This window comes from Chlorocebus sabaeus, chromosome 10 (genome assembly GCF_047675955.1).
Source record: "Chlorocebus sabaeus isolate Y175 chromosome 10, mChlSab1.0.hap1, whole genome shotgun sequence".
NCBI classification, from domain to species: Eukaryota; Metazoa; Chordata; class Mammalia; order Primates; family Cercopithecidae; genus Chlorocebus; species Chlorocebus sabaeus.
Genome location: NC_132913.1, coordinates 49,626,042 through 49,644,608, shown reverse-complemented (window position 1 = coordinate 49,644,608; position 18,567 = coordinate 49,626,042). Strand labels below are relative to the sequence as shown.

General features: G+C 34.4%; 1 protein-coding gene across 2 annotated transcripts in view; it reads left to right on the top strand.

Moving 5' to 3' along the window:
• The window catches only part of KCNH7 (potassium voltage-gated channel subfamily H member 7), a 472,939-nt gene that overhangs the window by 403,578 nt on the left and 50,794 nt on the right, over nt 1–18,567 (top strand). For both annotated transcript variants that reach the window (XM_073019761.1, XM_038002006.2), the window contains exon 8: nt 7,081–7,280. In XM_073019761.1, coding sequence (XP_072875862.1) covers nt 7,081–7,280 — 200 coding nt within the window. The remainder of the gene's footprint in view (nt 1–7,080; nt 7,281–18,567) is intronic.

Genomic DNA, 18,567 nt, shown 5'->3' with positions numbered 1-18,567 from the left:
TGACTTTTTGTCTGGAGGCACTTTCTGGACCACAGTGAACAGAGAAGGGAGAAATAACCTAAGCAGACCCCAGCAGTCTTACAGAGTTAAGAAAACAAGATCAGAGGTCATGGAGTCTAAGGTACTGCAATTTGCAAGACAGACAAGTGGAGAAGTAGTTATAGAAAAGAAAAGCCCCAGAAACCTACATAGGTATCCTTTGGAGTCTTCTGATGAATACTAAGTCACAAATGCGTGGGGTAAAACTCCCTAAAATCCAGCAAAGAAATACCAGAAATACTATAAGCTAAACAATTTCCAGAGCTCACATAGATGTGGGAGATTTTCAAATTTCAGCCAACAGAATGGAAAACCTTTATTGAACATCCAGGGTATTTGGTAGAAATCTCAGAAAAAAAAAAAAAAAAAAAAATAGTGCTGTAGTACCAGGGCTAATCTGTCCCAAAAATAAGCTTAAACAGCAAGCTTCAAAAGGCACACGCTGATCCCCAAGTGGTTTAACTCCTGCAAGAACATCTAACTTCTTTTTAAGACAAAAAAAGTTACAAGCATTGAAGAAGGTTAAATTTATAGTGCCCAATATCTATTTAAAATTTAAGAGATATTATAAGAAACAGAAAAATAATTCTTAATAGGAAGAAAAAAATCAAGTAAAATGGAACCAGAATTTACAAAGATGATGAAGGCAAGCAAAAAAAACTTTCTTTTTTTTTAAATAATATCAGAAATGTTTTAATTTAAAAATAATGGTAGAATTTTTTCCAAAACTGATGAAAACTATAAACCACATATCCAAGAAGTCCAGTGAATCCCAAACAGGTTAAATATGTGTAAAACACACTGGTGCACATCATAATCAAATATTAAATGCTGCTGGAGAAAAAAAGACACGTCATATACAAAGGAAAAAGATAATGTTGATAGATTTCTTATTAGAAATGATGAAAGCCAAAGAAAATAGAACAAAATCCTTATATTGCTGAAAGAAAACTAAAATCCGTCAACATAGGAATCTATGTTTAATGAAACTACTCTTCAAAAATGACAAAACCTGACATAATTCTTCATGAGCAGACTACAAGAAATGATAAAGTTCTTCAAGTGAAAGGAAAATTATACCAGATGAAAATTTGATCAACACAAAAGAATGAAAAACTAGAAGTGGTAAATGTGTGAGTTAAAAAAAAAAGGGGACTTTCTCCGTATTTTTAAATGTCTTCAAAAATAATTGACTCCTTAAAGCAAAAAATAATGTCAATGAATGTGGAGGTTTTATAACATATGTAGAAGGAGAAATTATGACAATGATAGTACCAAAAAGTGGGAAGAAGAAATAGAAATATATGTTGTTGTAAGATTCCTACATCATTCATAACATGGTATTATGCTATTTAAAGTAGATGTTGACCAATTTAAAATGCATGTTATAAATCCTACAACTATAGCTAACAAGCCAACAGGAAAGACAAAATGGAATAATAACAACACATGTAAAATATTGTAGGAAATAAGTAAAAAAGGGAAATGCCAAAAACAAATAGCAAGATAGTATATTTAAACCCAAATATATCAATAATCGCATTAAATGTAAATGATCTAAATGCTTTTGTTGAAATGGAGAAATTATCAGAGAGTATTTTAAAAAATAAGGCTCAACCATATGCTGTCTAAAGAAAACATACTTATAAAGAGTAAAAAAAAAATGAAAAACAATGTTCATACAAATCCTAATCATAAGAAAATCTGAGGAACAGTATTAACTTCAGACAATGTAGTGATATTAACTTTAGGACAAGTACTATTGCCAAAGATAAAATAGATAAATATAGCAATCCCAAATGTGTAGGCACTCAATTACAGAACTTTAAATTACATGAAGGAAAAACTGATGTAACTGAAAGGAAAAATTGACAAATTCACAAGACTAATTCATAATTATAGTTTGCAATGTTAACACTGCTCTTTCAGTGTTTTATAGAATAAACAGACCAAATGAATAAAAATATAGAAACTTAAAGAATATTATCAGCTAAACTTGGTATATTGACAATTATAAAATACCAGCAGAATACATGTTCTTTTCTAGCATATATGGAACATTTACCAGTAGACAAGCCACATGCTGGGCTACAAAACAATTCTCAATAAATTTAGAAATGCTAAAATCATACAAAGTATTTGTCTGATGATAGAGAAACCAGAAATCAACAATAAAAGAAGGAAGAGGAGAAGGAGGAAGAAGATGAGGAGAAGGAGGAAGAGGACAAGGAGACAAGGAGTAGGAGAAAAAACTGATAGATATTTAGAAAGCCCCCAGATGTTTGGAAATAAGTTCCAAATACCTCACAGTTCAAAGAAGAAATCACGTGGAAAATTAAAAACTATTTTTAACTTAATGAAAATGAAAACAAAATGTATCAAAACTTGTATAGGGCACCTAAGGCATTTTTTAGAGATAAATCTATAGCTTTAAGTGTTTTTATCTAAAAAGGAGATCTAAAATCAAAAATCTAAGCTTGTATTTTAAGAAGCTAGTAAAAGGCAAGCAAATTAAAACCTAACACAACTGGAAGAAAAGAAATAATAGATATAAGAGCAGAAGTCAATAAAAATAGAAAACAAACAAGAGAGAAAGTTAATGGAAGTAATTTTTAAAATCAGTAAAACTGATAAGCCTCCAACTAGACTAAAAGAGAGAACGTAAGTTACTGTCCTGTATGAAAGAAAGATAAAGCACAAATCTTATGGACATTAGAAGAATAAGAAAAGAACATCATAAAGAACAATAAACTTGACAATTTAGATCAAATGATAAAATTATTTGAATTATACACATTACCAAAACTGAAACAAACAAAAATAACCCTGAATCATACAATAAAAATTGATAAATTGGATTTCATCAAAATTAATAACTTCTACACTTCAAAAAACACCATTAAGAAAAGGAATGGACAAATGGTATACTTGAAGAAAATATTTTCAATACCGAGGTCAAAAAAGGACTTATATCCAGAATATATCAATAATTCTTACAAATCCATAATAAGAAGACAACTCAATTTAAAAATGGGTAAAGTATTTGAAAAGACAGTTCACAAAATATACATGAATGACTAATAAAGACATGAAAAAAAGTTATTAATCGTCAGGAAAATGAAAATTAAAACCCTAATGAGATATTACACATATACACTACAATGGTTAAAATTAAAGACTGACAAAACCAAATGCTGGAGAGGATATGGAACAACTAGTATTTTCATACATTGCTGGTGAGAATGTAAAATGATACAACTTTGAAAAACAGTTTGGCAGTTTCTTATGAAGTTGAACATACCACACAACTCAGCAATTCCACTCTTAGGTGTTTAAAAGAAATGAAAATATATGCCCACACAAAGTCTTGTATACAAATGTTCATGGCAGTTTTATTCATAATAGCCAAAAACTAGAAACAGCAAGGTTTCCATCAACAGGAGAAGAGATAAACAAACTGTGGTATAGCCATATGATGCAAATCAATTCAGCAATTAAAAAAAAAACAAATTACTGATACACACAACAGAACGATTCTCAAAAACATGTTGAGCAAAAGAAGTCAGTCACAAATGTACATAACGAATATGTACATTATGATTCCACTTATATAAAATCCTAGAAAATGCAGACTAATCTGTAATGGCATAAAGGAGCTCAGCGGTTGTCTAAGGTCTGAAGTGAGTGATTGCAAGCAGCCAAGGAACACAAGGAGACTTTTAGGGTGAAGCAAATGTTCTATATCATGATTGTGTTTACAGGGGTGTATATATTTGTCAAAACTAATTGAATTATACACTTAAAATAGGTATATCTTACATATAAATTAAAAATCAATAAAATTTATTTTATTAAGTTACAGAATTATTTAAATTTAGGTAGTAAGAATGCAGGTGTATTTGTTTGTCAACATGTTTCAGCTAATATCTTCTGACCAATCAAATGTATTAGTATGGTTACTATATCAGAATTAAGGTGTGGTGTGCTGAAGGAAGTTTTAAGATACACCTGTTTTATTTCTATAATACCTAAACTACAGCAAACCATTTGGATGAAAAAAGAACTCCCTATTTTATAAAACTAAAAATATTGAGTTAAGGAGAGATGCCTAGATATCCATAGTCTGTCAACTTGCTTTTGATTGATATTTTTGCCAGTTGGGCATCAACTAAATAATATGTACAGAATATAAGTATTTTATTCTTCTCTCTAGCTTACAATCTCTAGCTCCATTTCCTTCCCAAAAAATAGGAAAAAGATTAATGTCTTTATATTAATTTAAAAAGTCATAATCACAAAATTTCCTAAAAATAAGTATTTCAGGTCACTTTTTGTTTTTTTGTTTGTTTGTGTGTTTGTTTTTGAGATAGGGTCTCACTCTGTCACCCAGGCTGGAGTGCAGTGGCACGATCTTAACTCACTGCAACCTGCACCTTCCTGGTTCAAACTATTCTCGTGCCTCAGCTTCCAGAATAGCTGGTACTACAGGCACACAGCAAGATATCTGGCTAATGTTTGTATTTGTTGTAGAGATGGGGTTTTGTCATGTTGCCAAGACTGGGTTTGAACCCCTCAGCTCGGGAGATCCACCTGCCTCAGGCTTCCAAATTTCTGGGATTACAGGCGTGAGCCACTGCGCCTGACCATGAATTAGTTACTTATCTGTTCAACTATGTACTTACAATCTAGATTTTTTTTCATCTTGACAACTAGTGGAAAATGCTTGTTTATGACTTAAACTAACATTTTGGTTAATTTTGATGGTAGAGATAAAACTCTACCATCCAAATAACATCTAATTTGCTAAAATCTATTTAATAAATAAGATTTTTTCCTGATCTTTCTTGATCATGTAATGGTTTAGGTAAAACATGTGTTTCTTGATCATGTGTGGTTTAGGTTAAAAAAAATAGCATTGATTTCATGCCCTCTGATGAAATCTACTTCCTGAGCACGTGATAGGTATTTTGGAAACACAGCATCACATGTGATTGTTTCCCTACTACATTTGGGATAAGTAAAGCGTGTTTTTCACATGAATGTCCTTGGATCACAGGAATCAATTTCTGGCAAATATTGTTAATTCTCTATTTAAAGAATGATTCATTTACTCAAAAACAATTTAGGCCCACCTTTTCTTCATGTAGAAGATATAATTCAAACATCTGCTCTACCTTACAGAGGATTAATGTCTCTTATATATGCCAATTTAGCCTCACTAGAGATCTCCTGTGTTAGTCTGGATGTCCAGAGAAGCAGAACCAAAAGATAGATATTGGAAAGACATATATATTTGAATATAGATAAAGATATAAAGAGATTTATTAGAAGAAATTGGCTCACACAGTTATAGAGGCTGAAAATTCTCAAGATCTGTACTCAGTAATTGTGTCTAGACCAGGGAGAGCCAATGATGTGGTTTCAGTCTGAGTCCAAGTGCAAGTCCAAAGGCTGGGGAAGACTGATATTCAGCTCAGATAGTCAAGCGGAGAGTTCATTCTCCTTTACTTCCCCTTTTTCTTCTATTCAGGCCTTCAATAAGTTGGATGTAGCCCACCCACAGTGGGGAGGACAAACTGCTTTACTTGTTTACTGACCCAAATGCTAATCTCCTCTGCAAACCCCTCACAGACACACCCAGAATATTTGTGTAACCAAATATCCAGGCACACTGTGGCCCAGTCAAGTTGATATAAAATTAACCACCACATCTCCCCAACTTTCATCCCCTTAAATAGATAAAAACAAGGGGTCACTGCTTTCCCCGGGACATTCTCTTACTTGGGATATCTATGGTACATAAGGGTCTTGATAACCAAGCATGGTAAGATAAGCGAATAAGGTGAGATGGAAAAGCAAGCAAGTGCCCAGGAAAACATACTAGTTTAAAACATGGCCAGAATCTGGCCAAAGCCTACTTTGGAAATGATTAAGTGGTTTATAGAAGCAATTGTTTGTAAAATTTGTTTGAGGAAAAAAAAATGTGTCGTTTGAATTTACTTTAATTAAACACTTCAAACTCTTTTGTTATTGTTGTTTTCCCCACCCTGGTATATAGCTATTCCAGTGACTTAAACGTATGTTACCATATCTCTCAGTTTCTGATAGATACCCAAAGATCAATATTCAGATTTTATATCATGATGTGACTTTCTGTACAGAGAATAGCATTTATTTTTAGGATTATTAGAAATGAATACAAATATAAAAAAGAGAGAAAGTGCTTAAAGAGCTTAATTTAAATCATGAAGATTTAGTGGAAGAAGCACCAATGCAGATACTCTTCCTAAATGCTGATTATATAGCAAGGGATCTCATAGCAGTTTCTTCCCATAGACGAAAGAACAAAAATGTGTTCTATTTTTTCCCTACAAAAATGAAGCTATGTGAATTTTTCTAAGCCAGAGATATGTTTCTTATGCAAAAATACTATGAAAATGAATTGGAATAGATTAAAAACTGTATACAAATTAACACTCCAAAGAAACTGAGTTTCTTAAAAGAATCTGTTATCCCTTAACAAACCTAATGTATTCAAAATAATCTCAAATTTAATAATAGATTTTTCTTCTACAAAGTTAGATTTGAGGCTGAGAGGCAGAAATAAGTCACAATTTAAAACTAATATGTTAACTCCAATTCAAAAAGGGTTTTTAAATCCCTGAAAGACACTTTTGCCTCAAATTTTTTTCAAGAAAGTGTATTTTTGGTGAGCCATGACATGCCTTCTTTTTCAAATGAAAGGGTTTATTTCAAATGCATTTCTCCCTAGTCAATGCTCCCAGCCACAAGCTGATATTATAAACAATGTGAGTTTTCACTTTCATTTAGAATCCATGATGAATTTGGATACTTTCCCTCTCCAGCTTTATCACTAAAATTATGAAATGTAAAGCAGTTTTAGTTTAACTTCTTTTTTTCCCCATGATCCAATGGTAAATCCTCACTAGACTGAGATAATCAAAATCCTCATGCTTGATACTCTAACAATATATAACATGCCTATGTTTCCCCCATAACTTTGTTTTTTATCCAATCCAGCACTAATGTATGCAAGCATTTTTGGGAATGTATCTGCAATTATCCAAAGACTATACTCGGGAACTGCCAGGTACCACATGCAGATGCTGCGAGTAAAAGAATTCATTCGCTTTCACCAAATCCCCAACCCTCTGAGGCAACGTCTTGAAGAATATTTCCAGCACGCATGGACTTACACCAATGGCATTGACATGAACATGGTATGTATGTCTGTTTTCCAAAATGAAAGTGCCACAGGCATTGCAGTGATAGCCAAAATGGAATAAAAGCCAGAATCACCAGCTTTGAACCCCTTGCTTTTGTTTTCTTCTCTCGGATGTGTATTTTCTCCCCTGGAGATAGTCTCTCATTCTCAATTCATGGCATTGCATGGTGCTATATCTAGTTATACTGTGTGGCAAAGGCATTATAACATGATGCAAACTGATATAACTGTGTGTAGTAGAGTTCCCACTTCTGGTGAGAGAGAGCATTGCTTTAACTGGGACTTGGGTTTTTACTGCATGGCCTCATTGCCAACACCCCCCAAAAATAGTTGGATCCAGTTGCAATAAGGTTTGGCAAGTAAACAGTAACAATTATGATGCCCCCAAACAGAGATCTCAGGTTAACACACTTTAAAAGACAGGAAATTGAAAACTTATAGGAGAGGTCAGGGAACTTAAGTATACATAAGCATTTTATGGTAGGAAGTTTCACACTTTTAAGAATGTTTTTTTCTATATTTTAAATGATCTACGCTGTGCCCTTTTACTGTACCTGGTTTAATGCGTCTTTCCTTTCAAGGGGGAAATATGGATCCCTTCGTATTTTTCCTTCACCTTTTAAGCAAATTCAACATCAACAATCACCTGTCATAACCTCCCTTCCTGTATCACTGCTCAAAAATCAACACTTTTAATGATATTAATGTGGTCTAAATACCTCTTTTTATTATTAGGAGAATTGCCCACTTTCTTTTACCTTGCAATTTGGCTATAAAGGCTGGTTGCTAAATAAATTATACAGCAAATCCAAATTCGATGATGTATCATAGAGCGCCAGAAAAAAAGGAATAAAAATATGGTGGCTTCCCATATGGCTACTCCTCCACTGGGCAAGAACCCTGTTTCTAAGAATTTCTCAGAAAATAAAAGCACTCACATTTAATTATGTCAATTGCATGAAACAATTTTTGTGTAAGTGAGCCTGTACAATTTAAAATGGTACTTTCTGTAATACTCTAATAAAGAAAGAAGGGTTCAAAATTAACAGGAATGGTGCAGAAAGCACTGCAAATATTACCCAATTTGAAAGTAATATTTATATATGGATAAGTTTATCAGACCTGTGTGTGATTTATTTGATTGAGAAGGAAATGCCATGACAAAAATGACAATTCGAAGAGCTAATCAAATGAGCACTTTTCACGCAAAACCCCATGAGTCATTTCTAATCATCCCAAAGTTCCTTGTGAAAAATTCATTTGTAAATTGATCCCCCAAAGGAACACTTTAATCTCACAAGAAAGAGCACCTACATGTTGATCACTTTTCTATATTTCCATCACTGTTATTGTTTAACAAAGGTGTCAGCATTCAAAGTCTTTTGGGGACTCTCTGCTGCTGGGTTGGCTGAAGCAGTGTCAAGAATTTTTAATCAAAACACATCACTCATTTTTTGTTGTTCCATACTGCCAGATTATTTCAAAAACAGTAGCAAAACAATTATTTTACCCCCCTCCATGTAACTCTAGTTTTGTGACCATTTTTTTGTGATAAAGTCTATTTTGTGACAACTATTTACCTTTCATTGTTTGACTCTATTACCTATGAATATGGTTTATATACCACTTGCCTATTTACAATGTACTTATGAAAGATTTATCTCTTTCCTGTCTGCTTCACACCTTAATAAATGGAATCACAACACCCACCGGTAAGAACAGGAGGTATTTATATCCAATTTAATTCTCGTGTAAATTGTGGAGAACACCCTTGTTATCTGTCAGGTTTAGAGCTTGTTAAATGATTTCCAATGTTAGTTCTGATCTTTTTTGCATGATGTAGCTGAGGAAATACAAAGCAAGAAACTGGGGAAGACAACCTGGAAGAGGTCAAGTATAGAATAGAAATCCTTAACTTTAACAACGACTTGACCTCTAACAATATTTATATACAATTTCCCAGTCCCCATAAAAATTCACTTCTCTGCCCCTATCCCGACTCTGGTAAAGGCTATGGGTATACGGTTTGCATTAGATAATTGTCATAAATAAAATGTCATTCTCTTTCATTATCTTCTGTTTTCATGATGTAGGTGCTTTTCTTTCCTCTCATCTGCATGCCTGTATTACATCATCCTGGAGTGTGTGAGCTCTAAACCATGTGCTGCTGAGTCTTGCATGTGGTTTTGAGAGCTTGACTTTGCACGGACTTCTTGTTTGTGTACGGTGTCTACATTTCTCATTTTGTGACTGCAAAGTGAGTAAGCGAACTGCAAGATAACTCTGAACACTCAGCAAATGGAAGATGCTTACTTGTTAAGCACTATTTATGAAACAAAGTTGATTAGAGAAAAAATAACTATACCCTTAGACTATTGAGAGGTTAAAAAAAATCAAAATGGATTTTTTTTACCTCCAAAACCACACTTAAAATCCCTATGTATTGTCAACTAAATTGTAATTTAATCGCAGTTTAAAATCATTCAAATTTATGTATTGTCACACATAAAAGCACATTTAACTTGTATTTTGCATCAGCATTCCATGATATTTTAAGTATAACCTTAAATATAATTTCTCATGAAACATTTCAGGTCATTTTCACTGTTCAGCTATGTCCAAATGAAGTACAAGATACTCAATCACACTGTATTGATTGACCTAAAATTATTTTTATGAACAAAACCATTTGATTGTTTGATAGACCAAAAAAATAAGAAATAATTGACCTAAAAAGTGTGGCCATATCCCTTAATCCCTGCATCTTTTGCTCTTTGTGTAAAAGCTATTGCCAGAATGTTTCAAAACTTAAAGCACTGTGGGAACAAGTATGGACTCCCTTTTATTGAGCCAGATGGTTCAGAGTACAAAAGGAAATGGGCCAGAATAATGAAGCCACTGAAAGAATCACAGTTTTTTGTTTTGTTTTGTTTTTGTTTTTGTTTTGAGGCAGTGTCTTGCTCTATTGCCCAGGCTGTAGTGCAGCAGTGCTGTGTAGCTCGCTGCAAACTCTACCTCCTGGGTTCAAGCAATTCTCCTGCCTCAGCCTCCTGAGTAGCTGGGATAACAGGCACATGCCACCACACCTGGCTAATTTTTGTATTTTTAGTAGAGATAGGCTTTCACCATGTTGGCCAGGATGGTCTCGAACTCCTGATCTCAAGTGATCTGCCACCTTGACATCCCAAAGTGCTGGGATTATAGGTGAGAGTCACCACGCCTGGCCTAGATCATGTTCTTTTGAGTGTGATCTCATATTAAGAATAGTAAAAATCATATGAAAGATGTGCAGAAGTTATTTCTGGAAAACTCTATTCCCTCTACTGCCAACATTTTTAATTAGGAGTGAAGAGATACTTTTTTCAGAGTAGGACTGATAGCATCTCAATGAATTTCTCCAAATCAAAGCTGTCTTCTGATATAATCTGAAACTTTCTGAGGTTACCTAACACTGTTTTAGTTATAGCACTACCACAGTAATGAAAATCATCTTTCATGTCAGTGTAGAATCAAGTGGCCTCACATCACACACACACACACACACACACACACACACACGCAAAGAAGGACTCCAATGACCATGGTCTATATATTTTTCCAGATGAAGAGAAATAAACTATTTAGGGCAGAGGCTACTCCTAAATTTAATATTATAGTTGCATGGAAGAAGTGCCTGTATGAGCATTTAATGGAGAATTTACTCCTTACCTGAAAATAGCACCTCTGCCCCCACCACATAATGCCCAGATAATATAAAAAATGCAGAATAGAGATTCAGAAGACCTAAAAACTAACTCTCAGTCTGCCACTACTCTTGGACAAGTCACTTAACCTCTCTGCAATTTCATCAAGCTTGTTGTTTTCCAATATTTTGAAAGCACCAGAACTCAAATATGCTAAATGTGCAAAAACGTTATCATGGGAGCTTTTCTGCTTGAGGATGGCAATTCTAACCTATCCGCTTCCCATCCCCCAACTCAGGTACTCAGGTAATCCAGAAACAGTTTTCATTTCTTTTAATAAGAAAAGGGAATAGTTCCTTTTTTTTTAGCCTGGGACATTAATGGAGGAAATTTTGAGAGACAGACATAGAAAGTGGTTGGAATAAGAGCCTAGGAAGAGGTATAAACTCTCATCTGGGTGGATAGGTAAGTTTTTCTTAAAGACAGGCAGGAAAGAAAAGAGAAAGGGTGAGGGTATTCGCTTGCAGGTTTAGAAGGGAACTTGATGGCACTTCCATTGCATTGTTCAGTTTCCTAGGTCAAGCAGAGACTAGATGAATCCTGAGAAAGGAGGAAGTGCAAGATAGAAGTGTAGCTCAAGACAGGGAGAGATTTTGGAGCTTTTGAGTTAGCTTAATAGGCTTTAAAAAACTTAGGATCATAGTGAGATTTTGAGTGACACAGCATAGACCTGTAATGGACCCTATGAACAAAGCCAGTTAAAAGTGGAAAAGAGAATAAAGAATGATGTAGGCCGGGCGCCGTGGCTCACGCCTGTAATCCCAGCACTTTGGGAGGCCGAGGCGAGCGGATCACGAGGTCAGGAGATTGACACCATCCTGGCTAACACGGTGAAACCCCGTCTGTACTAAAAATACAAAAAAAAAAAAAAAAAAAAAAAAAATTAGCCAGGCGTGGTGGCGGGCGCCTATAGTTCCAGCTACTCTGGAAGCTGAGGTGGCAGAATGGTGTGAACCTGGGGGAGGCGGAGCTTGCAGTGAGCCGAGATTGCGCCACTGCGCTCCAGCCTGGGCGAAAGAGTGAGACTCCGCCTCAAAAAAATTTAAAAAAAAATTTTTTTAAATGATATACTGTTTAATAGAAATTTATATTGCTTGGAGCTGATGTGATTTCCAAGGAACATTTTAATAAAAATTTGACTTTCTTTACCTGCACAACTTTTAGTTTCTCTGTGATCTGTCAGAGTCGCCTCCACTACTAACACAGAGCTTATCTCTGCATCTACAATCTAACCCTTCTCCATCAAAAACTGTATTACAATCATTCTCTACACTTATTTAAAAGACTTCATCTGGGCCAGACCTTTATATTTAGATCACAGAGTGTTTTGATACACCATAGTGAAGTGTAATGGTGAACTCTTTCAGTTATGTTCAATTCAGCAACTCGGATAAAAACAATCCTTGTGACAATATACTCCATCAGAAATGTAAAAGCAAAATTTGCAAAGTAGCACGGCTTGCCTTCACTGTATTGCTTTCCTCTCCCTTACTTTTTTCTAATGATTTTTAATCTACTGACGTTGATATATACAGTCCATGACCTAGACTGATATGTGTATCATACAGCTGTAATAAAATTTTAGAAATATGATGCCTTCATATCCAGATAATCCTTCATGCATTTAAAAGTGGGCATAAAGATTGACCAAAACCTACATTTAAATGATAATGACCCACAGGACTGGCACACCTTTTGGTTTTCTATAAATAAATACCTAGTTACCATTTAAGAGTTGAATTAAAGTAATAGTTTTGCACAATGCACTTGAAAAGATGTTGTCATCTGCGTGTAGATTAGGTGACAGGAATTGCCTGGCTCTGCAGAAACTGGGAATGTACTAAAATTTCACACTGGCAAGAAGTCTACCACTATGAACACACAAATTTATCACTCATGATCACCTACTGTAGCCGGTTCCTTAATAGCAGGTGCTTTTAAAAGGCAAAGTTCACTTTCCTTTCCTATTTTACACCAAGGCTACTTACCCTACAGTGCTTCAAAATATCACAAAGAACAAGAAAACACCATCTGGAGCCCCCTGACATGAGCAATGTCAAGCTTAAGACAGGCATCTAATGTTTTCAGCTCACAAATGGTACATGTTCATCTTTCACAAGTGATGATGGTCACTTCATCCTGGTCTCCAACCATCATCAAGGAGGACTTATTTACAGTTGTAATCATGCTGCTTCTATGCAAAGTGAGTTCTTCAGTGGTAGGATCTGACCTTTAGCCCATTTTAAGTCAAGAAAAATAATGACAGTATGCCCTAGAGCTTTCCGTATTATAAAAAGTCTACAGAAACATTACACTGAGGTGGTGAACTTACTTTGATGCTTCAGTTTCTCTGTTTATTAATAATTTTACTCTTACAGTAGTTGGAAGGTAGAAATGATGTCTCAAATTGTTTTTTAAATCCTTAAAATAATGTTCCTATTTGAATAGAACTGTAGAGTGGAATTTCTTATGCTGAAGGGTATGATGTGTTTCAAAAAACTTTGGAGTGGTAGGAGCACAGAAATAACTCAACTCAATTCAGTTTCAGATCACTTGATAATCAACACAGGTTAAGCCACTAATAAAAAATAGAGATCATCAAAGTTCAGTTATAACATATTCTTTGGAAATATGATTTTAAGTCTCTTTTCATTCAAATACTAGAATAACTTAGCATTTCTTAAATCTAATGGAATCAAAGCATCCACAATTTTTTTTCCAAAATAAAAGCCCAATATTTTCTTTAGTAGAAGACATACCCAGTGGACTGGGATTGATGTTATAAATGGATATGAAAATGGTCCACCCAATATGTCATATTTCATAATCATTTTTTTAAAAGTGAAAACATTCAGATGTAATTCATCTTAGACCAAATTATCATATAGCCTTAAAGCAGCAATAGCTCAAGAAATTTAGATATATTTTAATTGTTTTTCTCAGTTTAGACATATTGCAATCCATGTGGATGAGCGTGGATGGAAAAAATACATAATCATTACGTGTTTTATGCCAGATATACCTAAAAAGAAATCTCCTTTACTTTGCATCTTGGGCTCCTATTATTCAGGTGAGCCACCCCCAGTAGAACTCTACGTTCACCTTAGGGACCATGTGATAAGAGCTTTCTTTATTGGGTTGGGTTGGGGGGCATCACCTGTGATGATGCATTTTTTAACACTCCAAAGCAATGCTGAATCATTTCCATATATACTGTCATTCATTCTGCCCTCTCTTCCGTTAATCTTCTTAGATCAGTATGCTGTGCAACCCACACAAAGCTAAAACATGTCTGTGGTTAGGAAAACCGGCCATAGTGGGAAAATAAGCCAAAGACTCACTCTCCACAAAGGCTAAATTATTTTACTTGGATCATAGAGGTGAATCTCAAGCTATCATCTGATTCTGTGCTGTGAATAGAAAGGTGTGAGTGATAGAAAAATGTGTTTTCCAAGATACGGATTTAGCCCAGAGCCTAACTATAATTTTATCTGTTTTGTCTATGAGCTATTCTTTTTTTAAAAGATGGAGTCCCACACTGTTGCCCAGGCTGGAGTACAGTGGTAAGATCTCAGCTCATTGCAACCTCCGCCTCCCAGGTTCAAGCGATTCTCCTGTCTCAGTCTCCCCAGTAGCTGGTACTACAGGCACTCACCACCATGCCTGGCCAATTTTTGTATTTTTAGTAGAGATGGGGTTTTACCATATTGGCCAGGCTGGTCTCGAATTCCTGACCTTGTGATCTGCACTCCTCAGACTCCCAAAGTGCTAGGATTACAGGCGTGAGCCACTGTGCCCAGCGTATGAGCTATTCTTAGTATTTAATAGCAGGCAACACCACAGCGAGGTCAGAGAATTATAATAAAGCAATTCCCTTTGACTAGATATCTAAAGAACAAAGGAGAGTATAATGCCAGAAAAACAGCTACATGGTGCAAAATTTTACACGCCAGACTTCTAAAAGACAAACAAAAATATATAGGCTGGCCTAGAGTAATCATAGACAGAGACATTCTTGGAGTAAAAGCAGAGTGGAAGCATGTAAACAGTGGTCAGAATGAAAAAAAGTACTAGGTTACATAACATTTATATCCCATGCTTTCTAAATATGGGAATAACATTCAATGGAAATTTAAATCTGCACCTTGCTTTATTCCTTTTCCTTTCATTCTCACCCATCTTAGCATACAGAATTGAGATCTATAAATTTTTTTGAAAAATTTGTTATTAAACATTAATGATTGGTTCTCATACGCTTATGGCTTTTATATTGGCAGTTCTCAAAGAGAAAAAATATCTTAACCAATCACTGAAGCAAAGTTAAAGGAAACGTTAGGAAGACCTAACTTTTTTCAAATTAAAGTACAGAATCATTGTAAATTATCAAACAGTACAAAAATTTGTTTTACAGTAATTAAAAAGTACTTTATATCTTTTCACTTAGAGACAACACCCCGATGTAACATCACCTTGCAACCATACTTGTGACATATCATATATGTCCATTTTTTCCTCTTACAGACTTATCATAGCCTGATAAGAATTTGTTTTTAAATTGGGAAGCATCTTCTCTGATGGTGCACATTTCATAGATATGTGTCAATCTAAAGAAAGAAACTGAAGCAAAATTTATATAGAGAGTTTATTTAGACCAACGTTGAGGACTTGCAGCTGGGAAACACTGGGAAATGCTCCAGAGAACAAAGGGCAGGCTCAAAGATTTTTTGGTTTTGTTTTGCTCGTTTTGTTGTTGTTGTTGTTATTTTTCTATTTTTTAAGGGACAAATCAGGCGAGTGGGCAATTAGAAAAGTTGTTTGTCAGGAACTCTCATTGGTTTACAGAAATAGCACTGGTTAGTGATTTGCTATACACTGTTAAACTATAGGGCATGATTTATGGTATCCAGCATATAGCGTTGTTAGGTCAATTTCTATCAATTGGTGGATCTCTCAGTCTAGAGTCCCGATAGCAGATGGATTACTTAGCTTAAGGTGGGGAGTAAGACGTGACTGCACTCACATGTCATTGCCTCTATAGACCTCATAATTTAAAGGGGCTTGCATTCCTTAGATAAAAAGTTATTTGCCTTCTCATAAACATAAATTTTACTTAAATAAAATTGCAACATCTCTACTTTTTTATGAGAGACTTTTTAAATGCAACATTTTAAAGGTTTCTTATACTTCAATTTTTATACTTTACTCATCCCATTTTTTATTACCTATGTGTGTAAACTTCCATACCTTTTTATATGCTAATATAATTATACTTATATTTGCATGTATACAGGCATATATACACATTTACACACACATATAGTTGCATAATTTAATCTATAAAAACATTTAATTATGTGCAGTCCATGTTTCTCACTTAATAGCTTGTGAAAATACCTCCAAGATGGCTAATACAACCAATTTATTCCTTTTAATGGCACATACATTCCATACTAGTTTCTTTCATATACTATAACTATGTAATACATAACATAATAATATATAACTACATATTATACTTATACTAATAGTTTCTTCTCTTATACTAATGGCTACGTTGCTGGGCATTCGTTTGATTTCCAATTTCATGCCACTTCAAACAATACTGCAATAAACCCACTTACATATATTTCCCTTACTTATACTTTTATATTTATGGGTAGATTCTCAGATAAGGGATTTTTGAGTAAAAGATTATATGTAATTTTAATTTTAATAGCTATTGTAAGATTACATTCCAAAAATGCTTAACAATTTACATTTCTATCAACAATGTTGGTACTTTTCCGCCTTCCCTTTACTAGCACTGGGTGTTATGGTTCTTTTTAATTTTTGCCGGTTTAATGGATATATGAAAGTTTGTTTTTACTCTAATGACGTTTTCTGAGCTGCTGTTAAATGCTTATTCATTCATATATACATACACACACCTTATTTGGTTTTTTATTCTATGAATTGCCCATTCATAGCATTTTTTGCATATTTTCAATTATCTTTTCTATATTATTTTATTTAATAAGAACTCTTTGTAGATATTAATGCTTTTCATATTGTAATTTGATCCTAATATCTTTTCAATATGTTGGTTTATTTAAGGACTATTTTGGATACAAAAGTTTTGTTTTTTTTTTAGTATTGTCTAATTGGTCAACTTTTATTATATAGCTCATAGATCCTTTCCTGTTTTAAAAAGACCCTACTAAATTTTGGATTATATGGGTAATTTCCTAAATTTTTTAATAAGATTTGGTATATGTTTAGAAAGAGAACTCCACAAGTTGTTTGAAATCTATTTTTGTAAATTATTTTCTTCACATGAATAGAAAATAGTCATGGTAGAATTTATTAAATAAGCCATTCTTTTTTTCATTTAATTAAAATACCACCTGCGCTACACATTACATCACTGGGTATAATTGGGATACACATCTAGACTCTAAAGGCTGCTCTATTTGTCCACTCAGCGTACTATAAGAATGGTTTGGCCGGGCACAGGGGCTCACGCCTGTAATTCCTGCACTTTGGGAGGCCAAGGCGGGTGGATCACCTGAGGTCAGGAGTTCGAGACCAGCCTGGCCAACATGGTGAAACCCCGTCTTTAATAAAACTACAAAAATTAGCTGGCCGTGGTTGGTGGGGGACGCCTGTAATCCCAGCTACCCGGGAGGCTGAGGCAGGAGAATATCTTGAAGCCAGGAGGTGGAGGTTGCAGTGAGCCAAAATCATACCATTGCATTCCAGACTGGGGGACAAGGGCAAGACTCCGTCTAAAAAAAACAAACAAACAAAAAAATGGTTTGTGTTTAGCAACTTTATATAATATTTTAATATCTGATAAGGTAGGTTGACACTTACTAATCTTATTTTGCTTATTTCTCCTGGCTACTTGAGAGCATTTATTCTTCCATAAAAAATATATGACTTTTTAAATTCAGTTACAACTTACTCCATGTTAAGTTTTTGAATTAACCCAAAGATCAGATTGTTAAGTATGGCTCCCAAGAGTGAGAAATCATAACCACTATCAAAATCTACTAATAATTTCAAGGATTAAGGAATTATGAGCATAGGCACAGAGATCTTCCTTGCCATATTAGTATGAGTTCTGGCTCAGATTTAACGTAGGACTGTAAATGATATATGTTATTATACGACACTTAAATAGAATCTTTTTTGGTCATTAAACATTTATATTTTACATTCCGGACATTACACAGCTTATATGACATTTTCCAGAAAGTCATGTTCTATTAAATCTACTAATGAAAGATTAGCCTATCATAGGTGATTATTTAGATACATCCCGCTAAAAATACTCCATAAATGGGAACTAGTCCACTAATAAATGCCCTTACTGTGTTTGCCAGGAGCAGGTCACTAATGTTTGTCAGTAGCTGGCCATTTTTCTTCCCTGTTATTTCTTGGGAAATATAGAAAATGGATTGTAGGTCTACTTTAACTCTTATTTAAATATAACTTTGGTATTTAAATATTAAGTCTCACCCATGCTACACATTAAAATCATCTGAAATATTTTATAAT